Source organism: Oncorhynchus mykiss, chromosome 2 (assembly GCF_013265735.2).
Source record: "Oncorhynchus mykiss isolate Arlee chromosome 2, USDA_OmykA_1.1, whole genome shotgun sequence".
Classification (NCBI taxonomy): Eukaryota; Metazoa; Chordata; class Actinopteri; order Salmoniformes; family Salmonidae; genus Oncorhynchus; species Oncorhynchus mykiss.
In genome coordinates, this window is record NC_048566.1 from 75,702,462 (window position 1) to 75,726,060 (window position 23,599).

At 43.1% G+C, this 23,599-nt stretch overlaps 2 protein-coding genes across 2 annotated transcripts; both read left to right on the top strand.

Moving 5' to 3' along the window:
* Positions 1 to 10,595: 10,595 nt before the first annotated feature.
* Positions 10,596 to 15,782, top strand: gtf3c6 (general transcription factor IIIC, polypeptide 6, alpha). Its single transcript, XM_021572014.2, has 6 exons — positions 10,596 to 10,929; positions 14,231 to 14,311; positions 14,423 to 14,486; positions 14,863 to 14,907; positions 15,002 to 15,112; positions 15,529 to 15,782. The coding sequence occupies exons 1-6, from the start codon at positions 10,906 to 10,908 to the stop codon at positions 15,669 to 15,671; spliced, it is 468 nt and encodes a 155-aa protein (XP_021427689.1). The 5' UTR covers positions 10,596 to 10,905; the 3' UTR covers positions 15,672 to 15,782.
* A 1,559-nt stretch (positions 15,783 to 17,341) lies between these two features.
* Positions 17,342 to 20,110, top strand: LOC110496239 (calumenin-B). Its single transcript, XM_021572025.2, has 7 exons — positions 17,342 to 17,498; positions 17,995 to 18,221; positions 18,334 to 18,527; positions 18,641 to 18,807; positions 18,917 to 18,977; positions 19,086 to 19,285; positions 19,375 to 20,110. Exons 2-7 carry the CDS (start codon positions 17,998 to 18,000, stop codon positions 19,477 to 19,479), a joined length of 951 nt encoding a protein of 316 aa, XP_021427700.1. The 5' UTR covers positions 17,342 to 17,498; positions 17,995 to 17,997; the 3' UTR covers positions 19,480 to 20,110.
* The last annotated feature ends 3,489 nt before the right edge of the window (positions 20,111 to 23,599 follow it).

The window sequence follows — 23,599 nt, forward strand, 5'->3', positions numbered from 1 at the left end:
AATCTTTATTTTTTTCACCCTTAAAAACATAAACAAATAATTGTTTAACAGAATCTGAATAATTGTTATGATAGGCTTATTATAATTGTTCATAATAATCCAGGCTAATATAATATAGGCTAATATATTATAATACAGCCGAATACAATTAATATAATATATAATAATTTCAGAATTATTATTTTTATAAATCGCATGCTGTAATTACATATCTGATAGAATATGCAATTACAATACAGAATTCATGAACATTTTAATTTGTTCTGATTTGTAATGATTATATTTTAGAGAAATGCGTATTATCTGTGTAAATAATAGGCCTATGCTGGGACTTTTTCACTTCCAGTGCATCTTCCTAAAACCCTGTATATCGTGCATTAAACATAGAGATGGTTATTGTGAAATAATGCATTACAATATTAAAGTAAGTTTACTTACTATGTGATACGATGATACGAGAAACATCTGCATAGAAAATTCTCTAGAAAATTACACCACCGTTGCTTCTATTTTCGATATGCACTCAAGTTTAATAGAAAATTATTATTTTTTTTTTATTTTTTTTTTTTAAATATAACACAAAGAAAATAATTTTTTTGCTTGCTTCTTAACCAGGTCTCAGGTTGTTATATTATATTCATTCCACACATAATGTATTATTCAACATCATGACCTCTTGTGTGTGTGTGTGTGTGTGGGGGGGGGGGGGGGGGGGGGGGTATTTCAAGACGCTTTGCTATGAATGTTCTATTTTTCATTTTTCATTAAACGAAAAGTAGGCTATAACTTACTCATTGCAAACCAATTTAAAATCTTCAATAAAAACTGCTGTAGCCTAACCTTCTGATACAGAATTTAAAGGCATGTTGTACTGGGATTAAAATATTGAAATTGTCCTCTGCACCACTGTTGTTGCTTATATCCGGTGAAAGGCTATAAGGCAATATGACCTATAGCATTTCCAGAATTAACCTAAAATATATTCATAATTAAATACTTTTTATTGACCTATTATCACATGTATTAGTTGATGTTGTTGCTGTTGCTGTTGTTGATATAAATTCAATATGCTGAATAAATCTGATTATTTTGCATAGCAGAAAGTGGATCCCAAATATGCTGGAACGGTTTATGAGTTCGCCATTTTAAATACTCGTAACAATAGGTTACTTATTTTCTTTCTCTCCATCTGAAAATGTGTTGTTTATTTACGTACTTTTGAATGTAAATTATGGTGTATTTCTGTAGGCCTACACTATATTATGATCAACATTTGATGACACTCTTCTGCACAGAGATCATGTATGTGAACGCATTCCTATCTTATTAAAGTCTACTGTTACATTATTAAAACATAAATTCATCAAATTTAGATCATATTTATAATAATATATTATACAGAGGAATTCAAAATCAAAATAAAACAGAATGTACCATTGTGTTTTTCTACGATTTTATGTCAGGCGCAGCGCGTGGAGAGATATCTCAGGGGAATATGCGTGTGTCTTTAATCCTTTGACTGAGTCAAAATCAGCCATTATATATTCACACAGAGACAATCTAGTGGACGGTCAGAAGCTAAACACACGTGTGCAGTCTCGATCAATAAAACAACCATCAGTGCAACCAACCCAACATTATACACACACTCCTGGCCTGGTGCCAGTCCCCCCTCCCTTTGCCCCCAGGCAAGATTTACCCTGTTCCTGCTAATGGGCCAGTAACCACTGGTACACTCCCTGCCCGTCCTGCCCCCTGGGCATAACAAGACCCCCAGCACCCCCAGTCTCTTCCCATGAACCCAAACCTCCAACCCCCACCTTCCCCAGACCCTATATAACATGTCTTTGGGTACAGCAGGGGGGAGGAGGGGGGGAATAAATTGGGAAGGGAGACTCATCCAACACTCTTTTCTCCAACCCATGGTATCCAATGGTATCCTACCTAAATGAGCCATTGCTATGGTAACATCCTGTCTGGTTGACCTGGCAACCCCACTCAGGTCCAGCAAAAATGGTGCACAGTGAGAGAGAGACAGACAGACAGGCAGAGAGAGAGAGAACGTGAGAAGGAAAGAAAGAGAGAAATTGAAAAAGAGCAATGTAGTGAGAGGGCAAGTAAAAAGGTAGTTGGTAGTAAGATTTGCAGATTGAGGAGCGTGGGTAACATACCTCACCATTCACTAAACAACAGTGCTCTCTGGTGGAGAGAAACTGTTACAGGGAGCTGCACAGACAAAACATCTGATGGTCATGTGGATAATATAGACCCTCCCTGTAGGCTAAAGTATCTAAATGTATCAGCAAAGATATTTCCTTCCTCATCTGATGTTCAACTGCTGGATCACAGTAGAGGCTCTGTTTGTTTTTACTCCACACTGGGTCACTTGTTAATCCACCTTTAATCCATTTTGTTCCAGGTTTTAAAACAGGTTGTTCCACAAGATTGCACATGCATCTATCATAAATGTCTTCCTGTTTGAGAGGGGAAAGGCAGAGCATCAACCTACCAGGCAACTGTAGTTAATCTAGCTATCAAGTTCCCATATAATGTTCCTGCCCTGGCTTACCCACCTTTCCTTCCTCCCTTCTCTCCTTTGAGAAACCAACACAAAGAAGCTACAGCCCACAGAAACATTCTCATACTGAAGAACCCATCTCAGTGAGAGAAAAAACATGGTAAGCATTATAGCCTGTTTCTTGCTACAAGAAAACAGAAAGTTATTGAAGGAGAAGAATAGAGCAGTTGGGGGAAAGGCGAGACTAAAGGAATAGTCTACTTGAACTGTTTGTCCTGCTTGACAACTGTAACCAGATACATTTATTAAACAAGGCAATATTTACAGAAAGGACCACGTCATTCATTTCAATGCCACTAATCTTGGTCACTGCATCAACGTGGAAAACTCATTGGATTTGAAAAAAAGTAATCAACATAAGGGCATTTCATATTTTTTCACCTAACTCTCTCTCTCTGTGTGGGTGTGCCTGTTCACAGGGCTGATCTAGGTCAGAGGACAGTATTTGTCTGCTCCTGAGAAGGGAGTAACAACGGGAGACGAGGGGAATACTTTCTCAATAAAGATTGTCTCTCTTGAGAAAGAGGAGAGACCAGTGTCTCGAGTACCCGGCTGTGTGTCAATGAAGAGTGACATGTCAATGGATCCTTATAACTTCAGTAAAGAAGAACCCTTGTCCAGTGAATAGGGGTAATAATACAGACATCTGAGTACTCCTCAACAACAATTTACTATTTCTTCCTCGGTCAGGCTAAAGATGATCTCCTTGGTTTTTGGCATGGTCCATCAGGAGCAATCAGTGTCTCATGTAGCCAGTTGTTTGTCTATGAAGAGTGAACGGTCTATGGGACCACCAATCAACTTTCCCAGTGAACAGGGGTAATAACACTTGTTGTTTTAACACCACACATAAATATGAACTACTCCTCACTATTTCTTCCTTAGCCAGACTAAAGATCATTTCAGGAGAAACTAGTGTCTCCTGTAACCAGCTCATTTTTTTTGGTCTTCCGTCTTATTTTGGTGCGGTCTGGACCGGCCTTTATTTCAACGTCCACGGACATGGACCAATTCTGAACCAATCATAGACATTCATAGACATCCGGTCCAGACAGGCCAAATATAGATGTTCAAACATAGACATCTGTACCGGACCGGACCAAATCTGAACCAATTACATCTGACATTTTAGTCATTTAGCAGACGGTCTTATCCAGAGCGACTTACCTTTTGGTTACTGGCCCAACCTCCTAACTACTAGGCTACCACCCAGCCAACAATCATAGACATTTATGTTTCACAAATTTGGACAGCACAGTGCATAGAGTACAGTAGAGCATAGCAAAGTACAGTACATTACAGTACACTAAAGAAAAGTAGATTATAATACAGTAGAGCACACTAGAGTACAGTAAAGTAAAGACAAGTAAAGTAGAGTGTACTGTATTCTACCTTAGTTTACTCTAATGTACTCAACTCTACTGAACTAAACTGTACTGTACTCTCCTAAATTAAACTATATTTTACTGTAGTGTATTTAAATTAAAAACACCTTTTTATTGAACCTTTATTTAACTAGGCAAGTTAGTTAAGAACAAATTCTTATTTACAATGACGGCCTACCCCGGCTAAACACGGACGACGCTGGGCCAATTGTGTGCCGCCCTATGGGATTCCCAGTCACCGACGGGTTGTGATACAGCCTGGAATAGAACCAGGGCATGTAGTGACGCCTCTTGCAGTGAGATGCAGTGCCTTAGACCGCTGCTCCACTCGGGCGCCGAAGTGCAGTGTACTCTACTAAATTAAACTCTACTGTACTCTACTGAATTAAACTATACTGTACTGTACTTTACTGTACTCTACTGAATAAAACTCTGTTCTGTCCCATACCATACTGTACTCTGTTCTACTGTGCTCTACTGTACAGAACTCTGCCGTACTGTACTGTGATGTTCAAACTTGTGAAATTTTGCTTAGACGTCAGTGTTGGGGATTAGTGAACTACATGTAATTCAAATAGTCATGTAATTACAATTTGCCATAGCTTGGTGGTGGTGGAACTACACTGAACAAAAATATAAATGCAACATGTAAAGTGCTGGTCCCATGTTTCATGAGCTGAAATGAAATATACAAATTAAAAACCAAACGCACATTGTCTCAAAAATGTTGTATACAAATTTGTTTACATCCCTGTTAGTGAGCATTTTATCCGTTGGCAAGATAATCAATCAAATTTCAGTCAAATGTATTTATAAAGCCCTTCTTACAGCTGATGTCATAAAGTGCTGTACAGAAACCGAGCCTAAAACCCCAAACAGCAAGCAATGTAGGTGTAGAAGCACGGTGGCTGGGAGAAACTCCTTAGAAAGGCCAGAACCTAGGAAGAAACCTAGAGAGGAACCAGGCAATGAGGGGTGGCCAGTCCTCTTCTGGCTGTGCCGGGTGGGGATTATAACAGAACGTGGTCAAGATGTTCAAATGTTCATAGATGACCAGCAGGGTCAAATAATAATAATCGCAGTTGTTGTAGAGGGTGCAACAGGTCAGCACCTCAGGAGTAAATGTCAGTTGGCTTTTCATAGCCGATCATTCAGAGTATCTCTACTGCTCCTGTTGTCTCTAGAGAGTTGAAAACAGCAGGTCTGGGACAAGTAGCACGTCCGGTGAACAGGTCAGGGTTCCATAGCCGCAGGCAGAACAGCTGAAACTGGAGCAGCAGCACGGCCAGGTGGACTGGGGACAGCAAGGTGTCATCAGACCACAGGTAGTCCAGAGGAATGGTCCTAGGGCTCAGGTCCAGAGCGAGAGCGAGAGAGAGAGAGAGAGAGAGAGAGAGAGAGAGAGAGAGAGAGAGAGAGAGAACCTACTTAAATTCACACAGGACACCGGATAAGACAGGAGAAAAACTCCAGATATAACAGACTGACCCTAGGCTGAGACAAGAGGGGTCGGGAGACACTGTGGCCCCGTCCGACGATACCACCAGACAGGGCCATACAGGCAGAATATAACCCCATCCACTTTGCCAAAGCACAGCCCCCACACCACTAGAGGGATATCTTCAACCACCAACTTACCATTCTGAGACATAGCCACAAAGATCTCCGCCACGGCACAACCCAAGGGGGGTCACCAACCTGGACAGGAAGATCATGTCAGTGACTCAACCCACTCAAGTGACACACCCCTCCTAGGGATGGCATGGAAGAGCACCAGTAAGCCAGTGACTCAGCCCCTGTAATAGGGTTAGAGGCAGAGAATCCCAGTGGAGAGAGGGGAACTGGCCAGGTAGAGACTGCAAGGGCAGTTCGTTGATCCAGTGCCTTTCCGTTCACCTTCACACTCCTGGGCCAGACTACACTCAATCATTGGACCTACTGAAGAGATGAGACTTCAATAAAGACTTAAAGGTCGAGACCGAGTCTGCATCTTTCACATGGATAGGCAGACCATTCCATAAAAATGGAGCTCCATAGAAGAAAGTCCTGCCTCCAGCTGTTTGCTTAGAAATTCTAGGGACAGTAAGGAGGCCATCTTGTGACCGTAGCGTACGTGTAGGTATGTACGGCAGGACCAAATCAGAAAGATTGGTAGGAGCAAGCCCATGTAATGCTTTGTAGATTAGCAGTAAAATCTTGAAATCAGCCCTTGCCTTAACAGGAAGCCAGTGTGGAGAGGCTAGCACTGGAGTAATATGATCAAATTTTTGGGATCTAGCCAAGATTCTAGCAGTCGTGTTTAGCACTAACTGAAGTTTATTTAGTGCTTTATCTGGGTAGCCGGAAAGTAGAGCATTGCAGTAGTCGAACCTAGACGTGACAAAAGCATGGATTCATTTTTCTGCATCATTTTTGGACATAAAGTTTCTGATTTTTGCAATGTTACGTAGATGGAAAAAATCTGTCCTTGAAACAGTCTTGATATGTTTGTCAAAAGAGAGATCAGGGTCCAGAGTAATGCCAAAGTCCTTCATAGTTTTGAGAAGACTGTACAACCATCAAGATTAATTGTCAGATTCAACAGAAGATATCTTTGTTTCTTGGGACCTAGAACAAGCACCTCTGTTTTGTCCGAGTTTAAAAGTAGAACATTTGCCACCATCCACTTCCTTATGTCTGAAACACAGGCTTCCAGGGAGGGAATTTTGGGGCTTCACCACGTTTCATCGAAATGTACAGCTGTGTGTCATCCGCATAGCAGTGAAAGTTAACATTATGTTTCCGAATGACATCACCAAGAGGTAAAATATATAGTGAAAACAATATTGGTCCTAAAACGGAGCCTTGATGAACACTGAAATATACAGTTTATTTGTCAACAGGACAAACCATCCACAGAGACAAACTGATATCTTTCCGACAGATAAAATCTAAACCAGGCCAGAACATGTAGACCAATTTCTCCAAAAGAATGTGGTGATCGATGGTATCACATTACCACCTTCACACGTGCAGTCTCAGTGCTATGATGGGGTCTAAAACCAGACTGAAGCGTTTCGTATACATTGTTTGTCTTTAGGAAGTCAATGAGTTGCTGCGCAACAGCTTTTTCTAAAAATAATTGAGAGGAATGGGAGATTCGATATAGGCCGATAATTTTCTGGGTCAAGGTTTGGCTGTTTCAAGAGAGGCTTTATTACTGCCACTTTTAATGAGTTTGGTACTTATCCGGTGGATTGAGAGCTGTTTATTATGTTCAACATAGGAGGGCCAAGCACAGGAAGCAGCTCTATCAGTAGTTTAGTTGAAATAGGGTCCAGTATGCAGCTTGAAGTTTTAGAGGCAATGATTATTTTCATCAATGTGTCAAGAGATAAAGTACTAAAAACCTTGAGTGTCTCCCTTGATCCTAGGTGTCACGAACTTCAAAATGAGCGGACGCAGGAGCAGCGTGAATGAAGTTCCACATCTTTATTTTGGTGAAACTTTACAGAAAAAACAATAAACCAATAACGAAATGTGAAGAAGTGGTGCACAAACACAAAACAATATCCCACAAAGCAGGTGGGAGATAGGGCTTCCTAAATATGAACCCCAATTTGAGGCAACGATTACCAGCTGCCTCTAATTGGGAACCATACAAAACCACCAACATAGAAATACACATTCTAGAACAACCCCTAGTCACACCCTGACCTAAACCACTATAGAGAATCCAAGGGCTCTCTATGCCCCTGCCCCGACCACGGATCCGGCCATGGAGCTGTGTTGGACGCCGCGCCCGGACTGGGCACTGGCACCGAGGAAGGCTCCGGCCATGGAGCTGGGCTGGACGCCGTGCCTGGACTGGACACCGGCGCAGCGGAAGGCTCCGGCCATGGAGCTGGGTTGAACGACGTGTCTGGACTGGGCATCGGCGCAGAGGAAGGCTCCTGCCAGGGAGCAGGACTGGACGCCTTGCCTGGACTGGGCACCGGCGCAGAGGAAGGCTCCTGCCAGGGAGCAGGACTGGACGCCTTGCCTGGACTGGGAACCGGCGCAGAGGAAGGCTCCTGCCAGGGAGCGGGACTGGACACCGTGCCTGGACTGGCCACCGGCACAGAGGAAGGCTCCTGCCAGGGAGCAGGACTGGACGCCTTGCCTGGACTGGGAACCGGCGCAGAGGAAGGCTCCTGCCAGGGAGCGGGACTGGACACCGTGCCTGGACTGGCCACCGGCACAGAGGAAGGCTCCTGCCCTGGAGCAGGACTGGACACCTTGCCTGGAAGCTCCGGACCGTTGAACGTCGCTGGAGGTTCCAAACCGTGGACCGTAGCTGGAAGTTCCGGACCGTGGACCGTCGCTGCAGGTTCCGGACCGTGGACCTTCGCAGGAGGTTCCGGACTGAGAACCGTCGCCGGAAGCTCCGGACCGGGAACCATCGCCGGAAGCTCTGGACTGTGAATGCGCACTGGAGGCCTAGTGCGTGGAGCCGGTACAGGTAGCACCGGACTGTGACACGCACTTCAGGGTGAGTGCGGGGAGGAGGCACAGGACATACCGGACTGGGGAGGCGCACTGGAGGCCAGATGTGTGAAGCCGGCGCAGGTTTCACCAGACAGCTAACCGGATCCTCTGGTCGAATGTTGAGCAGAACACACTTGCACAACATCTCTCTCCTCTCACTCTCTCCTAACTTCTCCATCGTCTCCCGAACGGTTTCTTGCTCTTTAGGGCGAATGCAGGGAACCGGCACATGACGTACCGGGCTGGGGAGGTGCACTGGAGATCTTATGTGTGCCAAATATGTCTCAAGTTTTGAGGGAGAGTGCAATTGGCGTGCTGACCGCAGGAATGTCCACCAGAGCTGTTGCCAGAGAATTTTATGTTAATTCCTCTACCATCAGCCGCCTCCAATGGTGTTTTAGAGAATTTGGCAGTACGTCCAACCGGCCTCATAACCGCAGACCACGTGTAACCACGCCAGCCCAGGACCTCCATATCCAGCTTCTTCACCTGCGGGATCGTCTGAAACCAGCCACCCGGAGAGCTGAAGAAACTGTGGGTCTACACAACTGAAGAATTTCTGCACAAACTGTCAGAGACCGTCTCAGGGAAGCTCATATGTGTGCTCTTTGTCCTCACCAGGGTCTTACCTGACTGCAGTTCGGCATCATAACGACTTCAGTGGGCAAATGCTCACTTTCGATGGCCACTGGCAAGATGGAGAAGTGTGCTCTTAACGGATTAATCCCAGTTTCAACTTTATAGCAGGCAGATGGCGGGGGGGGGGGGGGGGGGGGGGTTATGGTATGGGCAGGCGCAAGCTACAGACAACGAACACAATTGCATTTTATCGATGGCATAAAGTATGCATAGAGATACTGTGAGGAAATCCTGAGGCCCATCATTGTGCCATTCATCCGCCGTCGTCACCTCATATTTCAGTATGATAATGCACAGCCCCATATCGCAAGGATCTGTACACAATTCCTAGAAGTTGAAAATGTCCCAGTTCTTCCATTGCCTGCATACTCACCAGACATGTCACCCATTGTTTGGGATGCTCTGGATCATCGTGTATGATAGTGTGTTCCAGTTCCTGCCAATATCCAGCAACTTCCCACAGCCATTGAAGAGGAATGGGACAACATTCCACGGGCCTCAATCAACAGCCTGATCAACTCTATGTGAAAGAGATGTGTCTTGTTGCGTGAGGCAAATGGTGGTCATACCAGATACTGACTGGTTTTCTGATCCACGCACCACACCCCTACCTTTTCTTTTTTTTAAGTATCTGTGACTAACGGATGCATATCTGTTTTCCCAGTCAAGTGAAATCCATAGATTAGGGCCTAATTTATTTATTTACATTCACTGAATTTCTTATATGACCTGTAACTCAGTAAATCTGAGGTCCAACCTGCTCTTAAAGACCCACATGGTGTGCATGCCTTTGTTCAAGAGCAGTTCTACCACAGGAGGCTGCTGAAGGGAGGACAGCTCATAATAATAGTTGGAATAGAGTCAATGGAATGGAATGAAACACATGTTTGATACCATTCCCATTATTCTGTTCCAGTCATTACTAAGAGCCTGTCCTCCCCAATTAAGGTACCACCGGCCACCTGTGAGTGTTTCTACTAATAAGCTGATTAGTAGAATCAGGTGTGGTAGAATGGGACTTGAACATGAAGCCAACCCTGATACAAAATACTAACAAATCACAAACTGCTGGGAAACATCCATAAAAAGGTAAGTCATTAGACAAGTACAAAAGCACAAACAATTTGAAATGAACACAATTCAATTTATAGAATTACTAGTCTTACATTGAAAACTGGAATACATATATGGAATTTAAACTTTTGCTAATTTAAATGTAATGTACAGAATATTGTATATGAAATGTGGCTGCAAAATTAGCAGTGCCACTGCTGGGGGTGTAAACTCTGGAAAGCTGAAGTGCTCCCTTTTACAGCGACACAACGTACAGAAAATAGTGTACGGTGCAATATGGAAAAACTATTCGATTTAAGCTGATTGGCCGCCAAATGAGCAGCGAGGCTCCACTTGATGTACACTGTGCATTTGGAAATATAAAAGTGCTCCTGCGGAAAATGGACCCACCTTTTACTACGACATAAGTACAGATAATGTTGAACCTGTGCAATAAATGATAGGAGTACAGACACAAAAAACATTGGCTTTTTTTAAGATTAAAAAAGGCAACCTTAAAAAATATTTCGATTGTTCTTTGCATGATAACTAGTATAACATATCGATATTTTTGCACATTTTCCATAATTTTCGCCGTAATTATTAATTAAACTGGAAAATACTTATATTCTGAAGGAGTCCCAAACTCCGTGACCAGGAAGTACTTAGTTATTATTGCCTGTTTCACAGCGGTGTGGGTCTTTGTTTATTATTCCCGGCAGTTTCTTATCAAGCATCGTGAATATGGAAGACGAATGGGAGGAGGAGGTAAGACCAAAGAGTAGTTGTAACAGATAGTGACTTTGCTTATTCGTCTCTGATTCCCTATGAAACGCCACTGGCACAGAATGAGAGCAGTTTGTGAAGCGATTACATAGAATTGGCATTCCAGACGGAGATCTTTGGTTGGGTGATGTAACCATTTATTGCCGGATATAAAATAAAAATTAGCAATCCATTTGATTTACCGAACAAATGTGCAGAGAGCTGTATTACAAAGCTGATCTAGTGAGAAGGTAAGAACCATATGCTCTCTCCTTCAACCCGTGAGCTAACACTTCCTGTTCACGTGGGTACACAATAATCTATCCTACCTCATGAAGTGTTCACTACTTCCGACAAATGCTTAATGTTTTTTCTTGCACGCCGCCTCTGCCAGTGTGTTCCACATGACATTGTCAGGCTGAACAGGGATTCAGGAAGGGGAATGCAGCTTTTTGATAGATGGCGTCCCTCAAGGAGGCAAGAAAGAGATTTCTATACAGAAATGTAGAGTTTTCACTAGGAGTCGTTTTAATAGGATTTCAGGAAGAGGAATGGAGGGAAAATGAGGATGAGAGGCTGAGGTTGAATCTGAAGATGGCAGAAAAGAAAGAGATGGTGTGTCGAAGATTGTTGTCAAGTACAAACAGAGTGAGCCGTACGCCATACTGAGTTCTGGCGGTGAAATTAATAAGGGCCAATTAAGTGACGTGGAAGGTGTGGTGAAGAGCTCTGAGTCCGACCCTTGCGTTGATGGACATGAAGAAGAATCTGGTCCATTAGGAGTACATTTCTGGGAGAGAGTGGATCCTTGCTCTTTGCCAGATCTAGTAGTGGTTTCAGAGTGGGTGGGAAACAAGTTAGGTGTAGTTGAATCAGTGAAGGTAACCCGTAGTGGACTGATAGTTTTTTGTGTTACTTCCACCCAGATGGAGTCGGCACTTATTCATTCCACAAAAAAACAGATACCTTATTTACTTAAGTATTCAGACCCTTTGCTATGGAACTCGAAATTGGGCGCAGGTGAGTCCTGTTTCCGTTGATCATCCTTGAGATGTTTATACAACTTGTTTGGAGTCCACCTGCGGTAAATGTAATTGTTGGACTTGATTTGGAAAGGAACACATCTGTCTATATAAGGTCCCAGAGTTGACAGTGCATGTCAGAGCAAAAACCAAGCCACGAGGTCAAAGGAATTGTCCATAGGGTTCCGAGACGACAGGATTGTGTCAATGCACAGATCTGGGGAGGGGTACCAAATAATTTCTGCAGCATTGAATGTCCCTAAGAACACAGTGGCCTCCATCATTCTTAAATGGAGGAAGTTTGGAACCACCAAGACTCTTCATAGAGCTGGCTAAACTGAGCAATTGGGGAGAAGGGCCTTGGTCATGGAGGTGACCAAAAACCCGAAGATCACTCTGACAGAGCTCTAGAGTTCCTCTGTGGAGATGGGAGAACCTTCCAGAAGGACAACCATCTCTGCAGCACTCCACCAATCAGGCCTTTATGGTAGAGTGGCCAGACGGAAGCCACTCCTCAGTAAAAGGCACATCACAGCCCGCTTGGAGATAGCTGAATGACACCTAAAGACTCTCAGACCATGAGAAACAAGATTCTCTGATCTGATGAAACCAAGATTACCATTTGGCCTGAATGCCGAGCATCAAGTCTGGAGGAAACCTGGCAACCCCCCCCTCCCCAAAGTACAGAGAGATCCTTCATGAAAACCCGCTCCAGAGCGCTCAGGACCTCAGACTGGCGCAAAGGTCCACTTTCCAACAGGACAACGACCCTAAGCATACAGCCAAGACAACGCAGGAGTGGCTTTGGGACAAGTCTCTGAATGTCTTTGAGTGGCTCAGCCAGAGCCCGGACTTGAACCCGATCGAACATCTCTGGAGAGACCTGAAAATAGCTGTGCAGCAATGCTCCCTATCCAACCTGACAGAGCTTGAGAGGATCTGCAGAGAAGAATGGGAGAAACTCCTCAAATAAAAGTGTGCCACGCTTGTTGCGTCATACCCAAAAAGACTCGAGGATGTAATTGCTGCCAAAAATGTAATTGCTGCCAAAAGTGTACTGAGTAAGGGTCAAAATACTTATGTAAATTTGATATTTCTGTTCTATTTCTGTTTTGCTTTGTAATTATGGGGTATTGTGTGTAGATTGAGGTATTTTATTTAATCAATTTTATAATAAGGCTGTAACCTATCAAAATGTGGAGAAAGTCAAGGGGTCTGAATACTTTCCGAAGGCACTGTGTGTGAGCTATATTACACAGAGTTGAAGTCAGAAATGTACATACACTTAGATTGGAGTCATTAAAACTTGTTTATTGTTATCAAACTATAGTTTTGGCAAGTCGGTTAGGAAATCTACTTTGTGCATGACACAATTTTTCCAACAATTGTTTACAGACAGACAGATTATTTCACTTAACTCACTGTATCACAATTCCAGTGGGTCAGAAGTTTACATACACTAAGTTGACTGTGCCTATAAGCAGCTTGGAAAATTCCAGAAAATAATGACATGACTTCAGAAGCTTCTGATAGGCTAATTGACATAATTTGAGTCAATTGGAGGTGTACCTGTGGATGTATTTCAAGGCCTACCTTCAAACTCAGCGCCTCTTTGCTTCACATCCATGGAAAAATAAAAATAAATCAGCCAAGACCTCAGAAAAGATATTGTAGACCACAAGTCTGGTTCATCCTTGGGAGTAATTTCCAAACGCCTGAAGGTACCAGGCCACTCGGCCTGAAAGGCCGCTCAAAACCGCCATAATAGAACTGTTCGGCCATAATGACCATCATTATGTTTGGAGGAAAAAGGGGGAGGCTTGCAAGCCGAAGAACACCATCCCAACCATGAAGCACGGGGGTGGCAGCATCAGGAGGGGGGGGGGGTGCTTTGCTGCAGGAGGGACTGGTGCACTTCACCGCCTTTAAACTCCCCCGAAGGTTGAAGACTTCCCACAAATCTAAAAGCCTTGGATTGGTCGGGCTGGAGGGAGTTTTCACCATATTTCTTATACCAGCCAGTCATTTCCTTTCATATCAGTGAAGGGAAATTAACAAGTGCACACTTTGTGAGAAATAAGAGAGTATTGGGATGCATCCGTAGTGTAGAAATGGCTTCTACAGTATTCTAGAGACCTCTGGTAAGTCTTAGCCAACACATTTTATGGTGGACAATGACATCTAGTGTTTGTTGTGCTCAGATACACCCTCTATCATGGAAAAATGACTGAAGACAATTTCTTAAATGTTCTGCCCCTCTCTTTCTCCCTCTCTCTTTTTAGGAGCAGTTGGTTGTGGTTGAGCTCTCTGGTATAATTAACTCAGATTTTTTGACCAAGTGTCAGGGAACCTGCAAGATACTGGTGAGTGATCTGGCTTCCCTTTCTCACGCGCTACAGTAGGTAGCAAAGCAAATGTTCAATGAAACCTCTACGTTCCTCCTCCTGTTGATTTTCTTATTTGTTGTATTGAAGGACATTGACAGTGAGCAGCCAATGATGCAGGTGGGAAGATACGTGTTTGCGGGAGAGTATGACGGTAAGTGTATTCATTATTGGTGGATTCTATTTGCTTATGCCTGACAACATATTTGCTGAATGTATAATGAACCCCTTGCCCCTCCTCCCTATGTACACTTTAGATCTGAAGGGACTGGGCTAAAAAAAAAAAAACTCAACATGTCACTTGTTGCATCTTGCCTACTGATAGACTAGGTGTCTAGAGAAGATGGGCTAGGGGTCTGTTTTGAATACAACATTTGTGTTATCCATTTTCCAGTAAAGTACATGTAGTTCTACATATTTAGGAGTAGTGTTGTTATTAGTGCCCTGTTGTGATACTGAGTTACAGACTGAGTGTCTGTTTAACTCTCCCCTCTCTGGCTCTCTCTTCTCTCCCCCATATCTCCTGACAGATGCCTTGGGCACCTGTGTGCTCTTCGAGGAGGGACAGTCGAGTGGTGAGTATTGACGAGTGGTGAGTTTCATAGAGATGAACTGATCTTCACTCTAAGTTCTCTCTCCTCTCTTCTCTCTCGTGTGTGTTTGTTTTAGGGGCAGACCCTGAAGCCAGTCCAGAGCTGAGCTATAAGTGCCACACTGTTAAGAGACTGATGATGCAGAGAACCTTTCTTGCTGAGAAAAAGGAAGGAGACAACAGCTCAGGTTACACACACACACACACACACAGTGAGCCCTCACGCTCACATACCAACACACACACATACTGTTGTGCTATGCTCTCTATTTTGGATCAGTACTGGGGTCCTCTGGAGCTCTGTTAGAGCATGGAGCTTGCAACAACTGTAAAGTTGGTTTGATTCCTGGGACCACCCATACGTAAAAATGTATGCGTGTATGACATTGTCGCTTTGGATAAAAGCTTCTGCCAAATGGCATAATTAATGTAATTAAATTTGCCGGGGTTGGACTTTTGCTCCTAGTGACTCCATTCAATGCAAATTTTACTGCACAATACCTTTTGTAGCTGAAGTCAAACTTTGAGATGCTTGAATTTAGCTCTGTTTTTTTTTTTATGCGACATGAAGATGCTTGAATGTGGCTGTTTGTTGCTGTTGCAGGAGACTTTCAGTTTCAGCCACTGAGTGACGGAATGTCCCCAGCCAGACTCGACTCACTCTCTCACTTCATCCAGAACCCAAAGAGGATCTCCAAGCCAGCAGGGGAAGGGGGAGCACACATGATGGGGCAGAAAACTGGGTAGAGGGGTCAGGCAGGACACTGTCAGCAACTCCATTAATTAGGTTTTACCTCTGATTTGTAATTATATTTTTGTACTGTGTATGTTGTTGAAATAAATATGACGCTTTCTAGACGTGTTGTGTTTGATTACCGTATTCTAGTACTTAATAGATGGGATATTTCCTGATTTAGCCTGGAATTGAGAACTGCTTGAATCTCTATTTTATCGCCATCACCTCATTCTTTCATTTCAGTTGGAATGTCAATGATTGATGATGAAATGGGCATGCAGCTTGAGGGGATGCACTCATGCATATCCTACTAATGAACTTGGTTGTGTGATGCAGTTAAAAAACATGTCACAACAAGAAATAAAAGTCCATGTTAGAAAGTTGTTTTGATAAGTGCTGCTCTTTTTTTTGGAATGGGGAAAATATTTAAAAACATTACACGCTCAACTCAATCATTAAGTTTGCGGACGACACAACAGTGGTAGGCTTGATTACCAACAACGACGAGACGGCCTACAGGGAGGAGGTGAGGGCCCTCGGGAGTGTGGTGTCAGGAAAATAACCTCACACTCAACGTCAACAAAACTAAGGAGATGATTGTGGACTTCAGGAAACAGCAGAGGGAACACCCCCCTATCCACATCGATGGAACAGTAGTGGAGAGGGTAGCAAGTTTTAAGTTCCTCGGCATACACATCACAGACAAACTGAATTGGTCCACTCACACAGACATCATTGTGAAGAAGGTGCAGCAGCGCCTCTTCAACCTCAGGAGGCTGAAGAAATTCGGCTTGACACCAAAAGCACTCACAAACTTCTACAGATGCACAATCGAGAGCATCCTGGCGGGCTGTATCACCGCCTGGTACGGCAACTGCTCCGCCCTCAACCGTAAGGCTCTCCAGAGGGTAGTGAGGTCTGCACAACGCATCACCGGGAGCAAACTACCTGCCCTCCAGGACACCTATACCACCCGATGTCACAGGAAGGCCATAAATATCATCAAGGACATCAACCACCCGAGCCACTGCCTGTTCATCCCGCTATCATCCAGAAGGAGAGGTCAGTACAGGTGCATCAAAGCTGGGACCGAGAGACTGAAAAACAGCTTCTATCTCAAGTATCTGTTAAACAGCCACCACTAACATTGAGTGGCTGCTGCCAACACACTGACACTGACTCAACTCCAGCCACTTTAATAATGGGAATTGATGGGAAATGATGTAAATATATCACTAGCCACTTTAAACAATGCTACCTTATATAATGTTACTTACCCTACATTATTCATCTCATATGCATACGTATATACTGTACTCTATATCATCGACTGTATCCTTATGTAATACATGTATCACTAGCCACTTTAACTATGCCACTTTGTTTACATACTCATCTCATATGAATATACTGTACTCGATACCATCTACTGTATCTTGCCTATGCTGCTCTGTACCATCACTCATTCATATATCCTTATGTACATATTCTTTATCCCCTTACACTGTGTACAAGACAGTAGTTTTGGAATTGTTAGTTAGATTACTTGTTATTACTGCATTGTCGGAACTAGAAGCACAAGCATTTCGCTACACTCGCATTAACATCTGCTAACCATGTGTATGTGACAAATAAAATTTGATTTGATTTGATTCATAGCGTGAGGACGTGGCGCTTATTAACCAATCAAAAGGCCGAAGCTGTCCAGAAGTGGAGTAATGGACGAGCGGTATGAAACAAGCTAATCTTAGTACAGGAAACGACTTTACTACGGCGATGGGTGTGTATCCGGAGTAGATGACGTTGACGGTCAAAATCGAAAGACTTCAGAAAGACCGGTGAGTAAAATATCACTTTTACGCATACCTAAATTCACAGTGCATCTGTTTTATCCTGCTAAATTGTTGTAACATTAAACGCTATACGCTGACATGAACAGTGCATTTATTTCAACAGATGTCGAGCTAGCAAGCATGCTTATTTGCTAACGTTAGCTTGCTTGCTAATTGGCTGCACAGCAGGGTAAGACTAACATAAAGCCAACTAGCTATCCATGTCATGTAAAAAAACGTAGCTAGTTCAGCCAGAAACGGTGGAGCCACAGATGAGTAAGGGAAACTGCGTTTGTTATATCTTTGGTGGAACTAGCTAACTAGCTACCTCATCACACACTGTCACTGATCACGTTGATATCCGGCTAGATTTCTAGCTTGCTAAGGCCGTTACTATTAGTACGGTTAAATTAAAGATGGTCATGACGAATTCCTGTCGTAAACTAAATACACTGACATAATATTGTTGTAAGCGTCTGTCTATCGTGTGTGTGTGTGTCAGAGTATGGCGCTGCGGCCGTTGGTCATGTGTTTTGCGCTGTGCGTGGTGCACGCCTCCAGTAAACCCACCATCGACAAGAAGGACCGTGTCATTCATGACGACCTGCTTAGCAACCGCAACCATGACGACGCAGATAACTTTGATTATGACCATGAAGCGTTTCTTGGACAGGATGAGGCCAAGACCTTCGATCAGCTCACACCTGAAGAGAGCAAAGAGAGATTGGGGTAACACACCCACACACAGAAACACAGATGCTGCATCTTGTTTAGAAGCGAGAGAAATAGATTTGTATTGAAAAGATGGATTTACACCCTTCATCTCTCTCTCTCCCTACAGTATGTTGGTAGAGCGTATAGATGAGGACAAGAATGGGTATGTGTCAGTAGAGGAGATGAAGAAGTGGATCAAACACAGTCAGAAGAGGTGGATCTATGATGATGTGGACCGCCAGTGGAAAGGTCATGACCTTAACGGAGATGGACTGGTGTCCTGGGAGGAGTACAAGAATGCCACATACGGATACATACTGGGTACGGACACACACTCTGAACGAGTATAAGAATGGAGCTTACGACCCCTGACAAGTGCCTTTTTACCAGAAGGTCTGACTTAAACTTTTTTAATTGGTATGTGTGCCCCTAAGATGATCCAGACCCAGAAGATGGCTTCAGCTACAGACAGATGATGTCACGTGACGAGAGGAGATTCAAAATGGCCGACTTGGACGCTGACCTGAAGGCCAATAAAGAGGAGTTTACAGCCTTCCTCCATCCTGAGGAGTACGACCATATGAAGGATATAGTTGTACTGGTGGGTCACACACCCACACACAGTATTTATTTTGTAATACAAACACGATTTCTTTATTGTCTAAGGTAGCCAGCCAGTAACATATTTGTGTCAATACCTTCTCCTGTAGGAGACCATGGAGGACATTGATAAAAACGGAGACGGCTTCATAGATCTGGAGGAGTACATAGGTGAGTTATAACCTGTAATAACACCTGAATCAGTACATGGGGGACACATAGTTATAACATATCAGCATCTCTCTTTTCCTCCTCTCTTCTCTCCTACCCCTCTTCTAGGTGACATGTATAACCAGGAGGGTGATCCTTCAGAGCCAGAGTGGGTGAAGACAGAACGAGAACAGTTTACTGAGTTCAGAGATAAAAACAAAGATGGCCGCATGGACAAGGAGGAGACCAGAGACTGGATCCTCCCTTCAGACTATGACCATGCAGAGGCAGAAGCCAAACACCTGGTCTACGAGTCAGATAACGACAAGGTGTGTGTGTGCGTGCGTGCGTGCGTGCGTGCACCGGAACAGAGCGCATCTAACCAAAGATTGTGTTTTCTCTCCACCTCTCTCTGTAGGACGGCCATCTGACCAAGGCAGAGATCGTAGAGAAGTATGACCTCTTCGTTGGCAGCCAGGCTACTGACTTTGGAGAAGCCTTGGCAAGACATGATGAATTCTAACTTTCCACTTCCCACACAGGGTTGGGCTCAATTCAGTCATGGAGTTGAAATCCCAATTAAAAACACTATATGGAGAATAGGGTGACGTTTGAGACGGAGCGTTTCACACTAGTGTACTAAGTAGTATACGAGTTTGGACATCAAGTTTGGACATCAAGACACACCTCCTGGTTTGGCTCCACCACCATCCTCTCGTCCAATCCAGACAATGGAAAGGATATACAGTATTTCCTTTGTCTTCGTTTGCAGATCAACTTTGTTTTTGTAAGAAGTGACAGAATACAGATGTTAGTGTTTGTTTTGGTAGCCTTGTTTGAACAATGTGTCAGGTGTGCAATGAAGGGCAGAACTGTGCATGTTGTGGTCATTTCAGGTTTAAATTCAGGAAGTGAGTCAAATTCAATAGAAAAAGTGAATTGATCCCAACCCTGGTGTATGTTCTGCACTGGACTATGAAGGGGAGATGTACAGTGCCCTCTACTAATATTGGCACCCTTGGTGAATATGAGCAAACGGGCTGTGAAAAAAAAATGTATTTGTTTATCCTCTTGGTCTTTCTTTCAAAATATTCACATAAATCTAACCTTTAATTAAAGTAAAATAATTTGAAAAAAATATATCATAAAACAAATATTTTTCTCTGTATGCCACAATTATTGGCTCCCCTTCATTCAATACTTTGTGCAACCTCTCTTTGTCACGATAACAGCTCTGAGACTCCTATAATATGTAATGAGGTTGGAGAACACATGCCAAGGGATCTGAGACCATTCCTCCAAACATAATCTCTCCAGATCCTTCAGATTCTGAGGTCCACTCCTCTTCAACTCATCCCACAGGTTCTCTATGGGGTTTAGGCCAGGGGACTGGGATGGCCATGGCAAAATCTTGATTCTGTGGTCAGTGAACCATTTTTGTGTTGATTTTGAGGAGTGCTTTGGATCATGTACTGCTGGAAGGTCCAACCATGGCCCAGTTTATATCTGCTGGTACTTGTCCATGATACCATTTTTCCTAACAAGTTGTCCAGGGCCTTTGGAAGAAAAACAGCCCCATAACACCAAAGCCCCATAACACCAGTTCCATTGAAAGCTCCAGTAAAGATTAGCAAAATGTAGGCACTTGAGTTTGACAGCAAAGGCTTTTTTTGGCAACTCTCCCAAACAACTTGTGGTTATGTAGGTGCGTCTGATTGTAGTTTTGGAGACTTTCGGACCCCAAGACCCAACTAACGTCTGCAATTCACCAGCTGTGATCCTTGAAGATTTTGTTGGCCACTCGAACCATCCTCACTGCGTGGGGTCAATATAGACACACGTCCTCTTCCAGGCTGATTGTTAACATCTCCTCTCCAGTTGCTTTAAACTTCTTAATTATTGACCTGATAGTGGAAATGGGCATTTTCACCTCATATTTATACCCCAGTGAAACGGGAATTCATGGCTTACCACTTATGTGTTCCTAATCATTCAGGTGAACATAATGTGAATATACTTCAGTTAGATTTTACCTATAAGAATATCTAGGAGGGCCAATAATTGTGGCACATGCTTTGTCAAAAAATCTCAATTTTACTTCAATTAAAAGTTACATTTTTGTGAGTATTTGGAATGAAAGACCAAGAGGATAAACAGTAAAGAATTTTTACCCGTTTTGCTGATATTTACTAAGGGTGCCAATATTGGTGAAGGGCACTATAACACGGTCCACTCTATAAGCTACTACCACAAACTGCTCTTTTGATTTCATTGGCTAGCAGTGTCTTCATCCCACCACTCCCCACATGTGGCCAATCCTCCCAGGGTTAGGGTTAGTGGTTGTAGCCCAGGGACCATCAACTAGATTCAACCGTGGGATGATTTTAATATATTTTTTATTGAGTGGATGGTCGAGGGGCCAGAACAAAATGAAGCAATAAGGCCCGATGGGGTGTAGTATATGGCCAATATACCACGGCCAAGGGCTGTTATTATGCACGACGCAGCGCAGAGTGCCTGGATACAGCCCTTAGCTGTGGTATATTGGCCATATACCACAAACCTGAGGTGCCTTATTACCATTATAAACTGGTTACCAATGTAATTAGAACTAAAGATAAATGTTTTGTCATAACTGTGGTATACGGTCTGATATTCTACAGCTGTCAGCTAATCAGCATTCAGGGCTTGAACCACTCAGTTTATAATTACAAATAATTTGTAGACTGCAAACATAATAATTTCAAACCTTGCTTACATTTGTATACGATCACGTGTCTATTATGCATGGGTATACTTGGGAACAGATTACTTAAATCAAGGTCAGTTGAACCTAATTTCCTAGTGTTTTTACAGTCTTATGTATGACAACGTAAAACACATGGTGTCATTGTTTTTTCTGGCTCAGAAAACTCATGGAGTGGGCCTCATCAAAGCCTCATGAAGACTGTTTGGACGCGTGCAATACAACACCACCATAGGGACTAGGGTGTGTGTCGGCCAATAGCGGTCCCCCGTGTCCCCTGTGTGCAGGTTTTAGTTCCTACATGTGTGTAGGAGCTTGGCTCAATTAGGGGTTAGATCAGTTATTTTTTTATTATTTACTTCAGTCTGGGCACCCCCTGGGTCGTACATTTCTGATCTAGTACCTGTACTAGCACAACATATTTATAGCCCTGTGTTAGTACAGGGCTGGAACAAAAATGCAAAACCCTGGTGTTTCACTCAAGGACCAGAGTTGGGAAACAGAGAGAAACTGTAGGACTCCTCTTTCCTCCTTTCTTTCTCTCTTTCTGTGTGTCCCTCCACTGACTGCCTCCTTTTGTTTTATTTTGGTATCACTGAATAGTCTTCTGTACTACACACACATACTACATATGTTTGGAGGCTTATTAAAGTAAGATTTCCCCTGTCCAGTCTTCTTCCTTAGTTATAGTTGTCAGACTGTATAATAATTGTATAACACCTGATACTTAGTGTATAACCCTCTATAACCACTGTTATTGATCTGGATCAACTTCCCTTAATCCCTCTGCCATCAGGGCTACATGATAATGACATGAACAGTCATAACTGTTGGTACAAAGTCAGTTTTGATAAACTGACACCAGAAGTAGGACTTTTTATGACATGTTATGTCGTGTTTTCAACAGTGTTATTTATGTAGGTCTTATGACAGGTTTCTAGTAAAGTGTTTCCATTGTCTTTATAAAATATGTTATAATAATGTATATGCTATAATGTATATGATGTAGCTGTTTTTTACATTATCAATCCAGCGCCATGCCTATCAGTAGTGATGACCCTGTACATACCTTGTCACCTGTTGCCTTGTTGACAGTGTGTGCTGTTGTCAATCAGGTGGAGAAGTGTTTTTCTGATTAAAAGGATGTTGTGGAGGTTTTATACAAGTATAACTAATCATTCTAATTCTAAGGGTGCTATGTTACCCTAATCAGAGTTTTAGACCAATCTGAATCAAATCTATTTTACCACATATGTGACAACCAAGACTAGAACCTTGAGGCCAACCTAGACATTTGATTGAATTGCCATTCAGTTTATTTTAAAAATGAACCGGGAAAAATAATACATTTGGGGAATCTTAGAACCTTATCTAAACTAATGACCCTCATATAGCACCTACAATCACTGAATATCTTCACCTTGGACACATTCATCAATCAATACAATGGCTCTGTCTGCAGAATATTCGGCAAGGTGAACAACAGGTTTGAAATCATACTGCTTCACAGAGGTCTGAGTTCTGCGTATGTGTGTGTTAATGTATGTGCGTCAATTGGTGCATCTCTATCTCTGGTCAAGGTGAACTGGGTGGGGCCGGAACTTGATACCAGCGTTGCTGCAGAAACCGCATCCTACAGTTCTAATTCAGGCAGCAGCATCTACACATAGAGTATCGACCTCTGGAAGCACACACACACACACAATGCATACCGGTTTGCAGTATATACATGTACATGTGCAATCACACATACAAACAGTAATGTATATGTAGTATATGCATGCGCAGTCACACACAGGCATACCAGTCATCCAGTTGGAATGCTTTCTCCTGCTGAAGTCTCAGTATGCTAACGAGCCTATAAAAAGCCATGTCACCAAACCATGAATATTCATCC